This window comes from Oncorhynchus mykiss, chromosome 10 (assembly GCF_057628025.1).
Source record: "Oncorhynchus mykiss isolate SJ-2025 chromosome 10, ASM5762802v1, whole genome shotgun sequence".
NCBI lineage: Eukaryota > Metazoa > Chordata > Actinopteri > Salmoniformes > Salmonidae > Oncorhynchus > Oncorhynchus mykiss.
Window position 1 is genome coordinate 15,321,050 of NC_143031.1, and position 9,967 is coordinate 15,331,016.

The 9,967-nt window shown below is 48.9% G+C and overlaps 1 protein-coding gene across 14 annotated transcripts in view; it reads left to right on the top strand.

The window, feature by feature from the left end:
- Positions 1–9,967, top strand: part of tcf7 (transcription factor 7) — a 63,046-nt gene that overhangs the window by 50,758 nt on the left and 2,321 nt on the right. For 2 of the 14 annotated variants that reach the window (XM_036989333.2, XM_036989329.2), the window contains exons 6-12: positions 2,492–2,578; positions 4,217–4,327; positions 4,539–4,701; positions 5,388–5,495; positions 6,451–6,498; positions 8,747–8,795; positions 9,217–9,289. In XM_036989333.2, coding sequence (XP_036845228.1) covers positions 2,492–2,578; positions 4,217–4,327; positions 4,539–4,701; positions 5,388–5,495; positions 6,451–6,498; positions 8,747–8,795; positions 9,217–9,289 — 639 coding nt within the window. 14 annotated transcript variants of the gene reach the window in all.

Sequence of the window (9,967 nt, forward strand, 5' to 3'; positions counted from 1 at the left end):
ATTTTATTATAACTGTTATTATATAACTGTCAGAATAACTTTGTGTAAATCCCCCTGAACAGTTGTTGGCTTCTCTTAAATGTGATGGGGATTTGGTTTACTCTAATGGAATGTCAGCTAAGACTACTTCCATTCACATCCATGCTGTGTGTCTTTAAAGCTGGTGAAGGACATTGGCAATCCCTAAACAGGCTCCGCTTGGCACGAGGCAGATTGCTGCTATTTCCCTGTCCCTCCACCACCAAACTCACTTTTGTTTCAGACACTTAAGTTAACCGTCACTACAGACTTGCTGTGGTATTGTCAAAAAATCATCTTGTTCACAAACTTGTAATCTTCTTAGTGCAGATCGTGTTTGTTTGGTTTTCTTGTGTCCCTCTTTGTTTGGGGAAGAGATGTCAGCCACTGGGACTCTTTTGTCATGACAAAGAGCTGGATGGGACCCACTGCGTGGTGTGGTGTGTCCCTCTCTGGCCACTATATGGCACGTGACTTGGGGAACAGCCCACTGTAGGGACAGTCCACTGTAGGGACAGCCCACTGTAGGGAAGGCCCACTGTAGGGACAGTCCACTGTAGGGACAGTCCACTGTAGGGACAGCCCACTGTAGGGACAGCCCACTGTAGGGACAGCCCACTGTAGGGACAGCCCATTCTAGGGACAGCCCACTCTAGGGACAGCCCACTCTAGGGACAGCCCACTGTAGGGACAGCCCACTCTAGAGACAGCCCACTCTAGAGACAGCCCACTCTAGGGACAGCCCACTGTAGGGACAGCCCACTCTAGGGACAGCCCTCTCTAGGGACAGCCCACTCTAGGCACAGTCCACTGTAGGGACAGCCCACTCTAGGGACAGCCCACTGTAGGGACAGCCCACTCTAGGGACAGTCCACTCTAGGGACAGTCCACTCTAGGGACAGCCCACTCTAGGGACAGCCCACTCTAGGGACAGCCCACTCTAGGGACAGCCCACTCTAGGGACATCCCACTCTAGGGACAGTCCACTCTAGGGACAGCCCACTCTAGGGACAGTCCACTCTAGGGACAGCCCACTCTAGGGACAGCCCACTCTAGGGACAGCCCACTCTAGGGACAGCCCACTCTAGAGACAGCCCACTCTAGGGACATCCCACTCTAGGGACAGTCCACTCTAGGGACAGCCCACTCTAGGGACAGTCCACTCTAGGGACAGCCCACTCTAGGGACAGCCCACTCTAGAGACAGCCCACTCTAGGGACAGCCCACTCTAGGGACAGCGGGGACGAATGGGGCTGGGGGGCTGCAGTATATCAAAGGATCCTGTTTAAATCCCCCCCATCCAGCCTTCACACAGCCATGTCATACACACTGCAGGACCGTCAGTGAGGTTAACCCAGTCATGCCTCTGCTGGCCGGGGACGCAGCAGGACCCTCAGTGAGGTTAACCCAGTCATGCCTCTGCTGGCCGGGGACTCAGCAGGACCCTCAGTGAGGTTAACCCAGTCATGCCTCTGCTGGCCGGGGACGCAGCAGGACCCTCAGTGAGGTTAACCCAGTCATGCCTCTGCTGCCCGGGGACTCAGCAGGACCCTCAGTGAGGTTAACCCAGTCATGCCTCTGCTGGCCGGGGACTCAGCAGGACCCTCAGTGAGGTTAACCCAGTCATGCCTCTGCTGGCCGGGGACTCAGCAGGACCCTCAGTGAGGTTAACCCAGTCATGCCTCTGCTGCCCGGGGACTCAGCAGGACCCTCAGTGAGGTTAACCCAGTCATGCCTCTGCTGCCCGGGGACTCAGCAGGACCCTCAGTGAGGTTAACCCAGTCATGCCTCTGCTGGCCGGGGACTCAGCAGGACCGTCAGTGAGGTTAACCCAGTCATGCCTCTGCTGGCAGGGGACTCAGCAGGACCCTACACAGCCCCACATGGAGCTCTCACTGACATGAAGCTCATGGATGAGGTTCTCTTGTCTCTTAAACAAACAACTCTCCTTCCCCAGGTGACCTCATTAGGATGGGCTTCACTCCTTAACCAGTCAGGATCAAGCCCCTCATTGGCTAGCTAGTAGACTGAGAAGCCAGACTTCCATTAGACATAACACACTACCAGTCAGAGAGGCATGTATTTATTTAACTCTCATTTTACCAGGTAAGTTGACTGAGAACACATTCTCATTTACAGCAACGATCTGGGGAATAGTTACAGGGGAGACGAATGAGCCAATTGTAAACTGGGGATTATTAGGTGGCCATGATCGTATGAGAGCTAGATTGGGTATTTAGCCAGGACACCAGGGTTAACACCCCTACTCTTACGATAAGTGCCATGGGATCTTCAGTGACCACAGAGAGTCAGGACACCCATTTAACTTCCCATCTGAGATACGGTACCCTGTGGGAATAGACAATCTAAATATATTCTAGGAAGTCAGGTAGTGAGGATTTGGCCAGCAGCCTAGTTGACCCCTGTTGCATCCCTATTTGTGTCCCCCCCCCCCCCCCCCCCCCAACCACAGGCAAAGTCAGCCTGTCTATCCCCTGTCCTCATGTGGATTCAGACAGCCCTACTCCTCCAGTCTCCCCAACAGCTCTTCCTACCCCAGGTACAGTATGAGCTGAGCTGCTTCAGTCTGGGGAGGGCATGGCATCATACATACCCCCTACCACTATTCCAGACCAATGCTTTTGCTCCCCCCATGTGCCCTTTGCTATTGCCTTGTACAGGGGCCTCTGCAACATGTCTGTGTCCTGGCTTTGTGTGTGCCAACTGCTATACGCTGCAACTGTATATCAACACATACACTACATGGCCAAGAGTATGTGGACACCCCTTCAAATTAGTGGATATTTTAGCCACACTCGTTGCTGACAGGTGTATAAAATTGAGTAAACAGCCATGCAATCTCCATAGACAAACAAGGCTCGTACTGAAGAACAGTGACTTCAGGATGCCACCATTCCAACAAGTCAGTTTGTCAAATTTCTGCCCTGCTAGACCTGCCCCTGTTAACTGTAAGTGGTGTTATTGTGAAGTGGAAAGGTCTAGGAGCAACAACGGCTCCGCTGCAATGTGGTAGGCCACACAAGCTCACAGAACGGGACCGCCGAGTGCTGAAGTGCTTAGCGCACAAAAATCGTCTGTCCTCGGTTGCAACACTCCTACCAAGTTTCTAACTGCCTCTGAAAGCAACGTCAACACAATAACTCTTTGTCGGGAGCTTCATGAAATGGGTTTCCATGGCCGAGCAGCCGCACACAAGCCTAAGATCACCATGCACAATGCCAAGCGTCGGTTGGAGTGGTGTAAAGCTCACCGCCATTGGACTCTGGAGCAGCGGAAACATGTTCTCTGAAGTGAGGAATCACGTTTCATCATGTGGCAGTCCGATGGACGAATCTGGATTTGGTGGATGCCAGGAGAACGCTACCTGTCCGAATGCATACTGCCAACTGTAAAGTTTGGTGGAGGAGGAATAATGTTCTGGGGCTGTTTTTCATGGTTTGGGCTAGACCCCTTAGTTCCAGTGAAGGGAAATCTTAACGCTACAGTATAGAATGACATTCTAGATGATTTTGTGCTACCAACTTTGTGGCAACAGTTTGGGGAAGGCCCTTTCCTGTTTCACCATGACAATGCCCCCATACACAAAATGAGGTTCATACATAAATTGTTTGTCGAGATGGGTGTGGAAGAACTTGACTGGCCTGCACAGAGCCCTGACCTCAACCCCATCGAAAACCTTTGGGATGAATTGGAAAGACGACTACGAGCCATGCCTAATCACCCAACATCAGTGCCCAACCTCACTAATGCTCTTGTGGCTGAATGGAAGCAAGTCCCCACAGCAATGTTCCAACATCTAGTGGAAAGCTTTCCCAGAAGAGTGGAGGCTGTTATAGCAGCAAAGTGGGGAACAACTCCACATACTGAAAATAAGTATTTAATGAAACATAGAGTATCTACCAGCGCTTCCTAGTTTTTTTTCTGAGAGTGACTAGAGCTCCATCTGCTGGCATTGAGTGATACTGCTCACAGTCCTACTGCCCTGAGAGGACTGTCTGGAAGCCTATGCTTAAAGGGCCAACAAACCACCCTGGTGCTTCAGCGCTTCATGGCCACGTAGAGACATATATAAAAATGAAGTGTATTTTCTGATGCTATGGTCTCTGTCTCTCTTTCTCTACCACCTTCCCTCCTCTATTTTACTTCCTTCTCTCTCTCTCTCTCTCCCTCCCTCTAGGTTCTCTCACTCTCTGATGCTGGGGCCAGGCATGCACCCCACGGGGATCCCCCACCCAGCCATCATGCCCCCTTCAGGCAAGCTGGACCATTACGACAGGAACATGTACGCGTAAGTACCCCCACATCTCTACACTACCTCCTAGAGCTGTCTTTCAAAGGAAATGTGGGATCTACATGGCATACAATGTGTACCGTTGTCTCCCATTCCTGCATTCATTTAAAGTGTATTAAAAGCTTAGATGGATGAATGTTCCTGTGTACATATTCACCATTGGTCCCTGTGGTCTCTCTCTCTCTCTCTCTCGCTCGCTCTCTCTCAGTAAGCCTCACCAGGAGCCCAAGCGGGAGAAGGAGCCCAAGAAGCCGGTGATCAAGAAGCCTCTGAATGCTTTCATGCTGTACATGAAGGAGATGAGGGCCAAGGTGATCGCTGAGTGCACACTGAAGGAGAGCGCTGCCATCAACCAGATACTGGGCCGAAGGGTGAGCAGCAAGAACACACACATAATGAAACACACTCGCTCTGAAACACACATCCATGAATACTCACGCAGCATAGACAGATTCATTCCCAAATCCCTCATCTCATCCCCTGCTGCTAATTTCACACATGAGAGATGGACTTGAGAGGAATATGTCAGTAATGTGAATTACTACCCTGTGAGTTACCCCCTGCACCTGACTGACTGCTGACACGATACCATTGACCAGGATGCAGAATTATCTAAATGTGATGTTGTCTGTCCTTGTCTCAAAACTTGGAACAGTGGGCTTTCCTTTATGTGTTAGTCTTTTAAGCAATAAGGCCTGGGGGGTGTGGTATATGGCCAATATACCAGGGCTAAGGGCAGTTCTTATGTACGACGTTGTGCATCGTGCCTAAGAATAGCCCTTAATCATGGTATATTGGCCATATATCACACCTCCTCTGGCCTTTTTGCTTAAAAATACCACGGCTGTCAGCCAATCAGCATTCAGGGTTGGAACCACCCAGTTTATAATTGTGTTTATATCATCCACCTAATTAGAGACGATCTGCACAGAGGTTGTAGTCATGGGAACTGATGTCACAGTTCTGATCTCATCATTGTCTCTGCATCATTGGCTAGGTTAATGAACAACATCTAAATGGTTTCTTTATTTTGCATGTGTGTGTGTCTCCCCTGCAGTGGCACGCCCTGACCCGGGAGGAGCAGGCCAAGTACTATGAGCTGGCCAGGAAGGAGCGGCAGCTACACATGCAACTCTACCCCAGCTGGTCCGCCAGAGACAACTACGTAAGGGCCGCATCTTCCTGCTCACACACACACACACACACACACACACACACACACACACACACACACACACACACACACACACACACACACACACACACAGCATGATCACCCCACCCTGCCAACTGTCAATCATTAAGGCTAGTGTCTACACATAGAAATAGAACCTATTCTATCTGATCTAGACAGTATTTATGTGGCACATTGTATGTAATGTATCAGTGCAGATCATGTTAGAGAGACTAGTCCAGGGTTTGACACACTCGCTCCTGGGGACCGCCCCAAGGGGTGCACGTTGTGGTTTTGGCCCTAGAACTACACAGCTGATTCAAACAATCAGCTAATCATCCAGCTTTGATCATTTGAATCAGCTGTGTAGTTTTAGGGTAAAAACCACAACGTGCACCCCTTGGGGTCCTGAGGACAGAGTTTGGGAAATGTTGGACTAGTCTATGACTGTAGTGTTATGACCAGTGTTATAACCTCTTGGCATGCCATTCCTTTAGTGGGGTTTGAGAATGAGATAGATGGTACTAGACATTAGTTGGTCATTAATGGCTGTTCAGGGAGGTGATTTAATTGGCTGTTGAGTGCTTCGCTGTTAGTGACGCATGATGAGTTTAGCTTTTTTAAACATAGCATTACAGAGTCAGCTGCAAACCTCCCGCTCCCCTGATCTCTGTATTATTTGAATAGGTTTTCATTTCACTGGTAGTTCTATGCATGGAGGGCACCTTTTTCTGTTGTAACAGTGCACTGACTATGAAATGTGTAATTAGTAGTGGGCTTGCTTGTAAAATGAGTTAATAAGTAGTTGAGAGAATTGCTTTAAATACTGTTCAGATAAATATGATGTGTAGTAGAGACATGTTAACGTCTCTATGTAATGTTTGTTGCTGCTTAACTACTCTTCTGTGCTATGCTCAATTGTGAAGTTGCTGTTGAACTCTTCCAGGATGCAGGCCTTAGAGGGTGCGCGGGGGAAAAGAGTAAAGCTGATTGGGTAGGGCACACATTTTACCCCCCTTACCCGCTCTACTAACAGCAGGGTGGCTTTGGCTTGCTCTCCTCAGGCAGTGAGGCTCGGACTGTTAAGAGGGAGAGGACAGCTGGGAGCTGGGCTGGAGAGGATTCTGGGCTTTGGGGGACCACTGTTAGTTAGGCTATATCCTCCCTTAGGGCCAGCACAGAGGGGAGGTGGCTAATGTTATGGAAGCTATGTATCTGCATGTATTTCTATGGGAGGTGGTTTTTCTGGACTATAATTGCCAGTCTTCTCACCCCATATGAAAACACACAGGATGAGTCTCAAAGGGAGAAAGTTCACTTTCTTTCCTTCCTGGAGATCTTTTACACATCCTATTTCCTTTCCTTGGCTTGATAGAGTTTGGGCTTCTGTATCATAACACACGATAGGGACTTGGCTCTCTCATTTCTCTCTCTCTCTCTCTTGGCTGTGGATAGTTGTGAGATTAGCTGGTTAGGGTAAAGAGGGTTACGAGCTGGTAGTGGTGGCATTGTCAATGAGGTTGTGCATGAAGCTTTTACGACTGCATCTGATTTAGTAGAAATCACATTAATATGATGCAATGTACTATGGATGAAGTTTTTTTATGTGAACATACATTTTACTCTTTAACACTTTGTCTATTTTCGTGTATCTATCTTCTGATTTCACCAAAGATGCAAAAAATAGTCTGAGAAAATGCTGTCCCAAAACACATTAAAACTAATTGCAGCTCTAGTCTACCCCTGCTATAGTCTACCGTTCCCAAACACAAGCCAGAAAACAAGGGTAGTCATGTGATCTGTTAGCAAAACAGGAAAAGGAAGGCCACCCACACAGTCGTGGGGTTTTCTCCCGTAGGTCATAACCACACACACACTCTGCTTCAGGGAGCAGCGAGGGTAGACAAGTCTCTACGTAGGCATCAAAGAGCTGTTCCCACATCCTCTCCCCAATATGCCACTCCAGACTGAATAACTCTCTTCAGCAATACAACCCCGACCGTGTCTGTGCTGCCATTAAGGTCCCACTGTATAGCCCATGGACTTTAAAACAGTATGATGTAGAGGTCGACCTCTAGTATGGTGGTGACAGGAGAATCCATTACTGTGGATATTTACACTTAAATATAGTCATTTGTGGCCTGAATGATCATCAACTGTCCTCACACCCCAGTCCATGACTTGTGAATTGGGCGTCGCTGGTACACGAAACATGGTGAATTTCATAACATGGTTCTCCCATGTCTTCATAGAGATATCACGTACAGATAACATAGAAACGTGTTTCCCCTACTGACTCTCTGTGTGTCTGGTTGTTTCCCCTACTGACTCTCTGTGTGTCTGATTGTGTTTCCCCTACTGACTCTCTGTGTGTCTGATTGGGTTTCCCCTACTGACTCTCTGTGTGTCTGGTTGTGTTTCCCCTACTGACTCTCTGTGTGTCTGGTTGTTTCCCCTACTGACTCTCTGTGTGTCTGGTTGTGTTTCCCCTACTGACTCTCTGTGTGTCTGGTTGTGTTTCCCCTACTGACTCTCTGTGTGTCTAGTTGTGTTTCCCCTACTGACTCTCTGTGTGTCTGGTTGTGTTTCCCCTACTGACTCTCTGTGTGTCTGGTTGTGTTTCCCCTACTGACTCTCTGTGTGTCTGGTTGTGTTTCCCCTACTGACTCTCTGTGTGTCTGGTTGTGTTTCCCCTACTGACTCTCTGTGTGTCTGGTTGTGTTTCCCCTACTGACTCTCTGTGTGTCTGGTTGTGTTTCCCCTACTGACTCTCTTTGTGTCTAGTTGTGTTTCCCCTACTGACTCTCTGTGTGTCTGGTTGTGTTTCCCCTACTGACTCTCTTTGTGTCTGGTTGTGTTTCCCCTACTGACTCTCTGTGTGTCTGGTTGTGTTTCCCCTACTGACTCTCTTTGTGTCTGGTTGTGTTTCCCCTACTGACTCTCTGTGTGTCTGGTTGTGTTTCCCCTACTGACTCTCTTTGTGTCTGGTTGTGTTTCCCCTACTGACTCTCTGTGTGTCTGGTTGTGTTTCCCCTACTGACTCTCTGTGTGTCTGGTTGTGTTTCGCCTACTGACTCTCTGTGTGTCTGGTTGTGTTTCCCCTACTGACTCTCTGTGTGTCTGGTTGTGTTTCCCCTACTGACTCTCTGTGTGTCTGGTTGTGTTTCCCCTACTGACTCTCTGTGTGTCTGGTTGTGTTTCCCCTACTGACTCTCTGTGTGTCTGGTTGTGTGTTCCAACAGGGCAAGAAGAAGAGAAGAAAAAGAGAGAAGCAGCAGGACTCCTCAGCAGGTAATGTCCTCTCTCTCTCTTCTCTACCAAACTCCTGGACCAACCCTGAGCTTCAATACGATATACTTCTATTCAACCCTTATTCTATCGCTTGAAACAACTTTCCTGGTCCCCTAGCCGTACCCACGTCTATTATTGGTTTGTACTCTGACTGGGTCACTGCTGCTCTAACTAACAGAGTGTGAAAGCTTTTCCTCTCCTCTCTAATTGCCTGTGTCCTGAATGGAGTCCTGCTCCATCTACTCTGTTCTGGCTCCTACTCAGTAATTGGGCACTAACAGTCTGATTTGATGGCGTTCTGATTTACCATCTCTGTCAATGCTTCAACGTCTGCCCTGACCTCTTGATCTGATCTCTCTCTCTTTCTTCATCTCCTTCTCTTTCATAACTTATTTGTGTGCGCATGCTGCCTTGTGCTCAGACCCTGGCTCTCCTAAGAAATGCAGAGCTCGCTTCGGCCTCAACCAACAAACGGACTGGTGCGGTCCCTGCAGGTGTGTACCTCTTGGTCTGCTACCTCTCTCTCCCTCTTCTGTGAGCGCGCCTCAGCCCCTGCTGTGCTCCGTTCTGCATGCACTCATCTCACTAACCTGTTTTGTGACCCACATTGCCCCCTACAGGTAGAGAACCCCAGCATGGGGTGTCTCCTCAGGGATTGGTGGGTGATGCTGATCAAAGGAAGGTGGGAGGGGTCCTGTATGTCTGAGAGGAGAAAGAGGTTTCACACAGAGGTGCTCTCTGCTTAAAACAGCCATTTCTTGGTTATGCTATTGGTGGAAATGACAAAGCAGTGGATGGAGGATGGGTCATGCTCATCATCAGCACCTTTTTTACCAACTCAATCTGTTAACATCAGTGTAGAGGTGTGAAGAAAGCCTGCCACTCCCCTCAACTCCATCATGCCAGTGTCTTCCCCACCACGCTATCACATCATGGAAATCTCCTTACCACTGTGTGTGTGTTGCGAGAGAACAAAGGGAGGTGAATGTGGTTAGTGTGAATCCTGATCACCGCAGATGAACGCACTCTCTTGCACATGCACCGCTGCTCTGCACTTTGATAGCATTTCTCATGCTCATCTGCCCTCAACTTTCTCCATTCATGTGGTCAGGCAGTGCAGCTTTTGATGGTGAACTCTGACATTTAGAATCGCTCTCCCTCTCTCTTCCTCC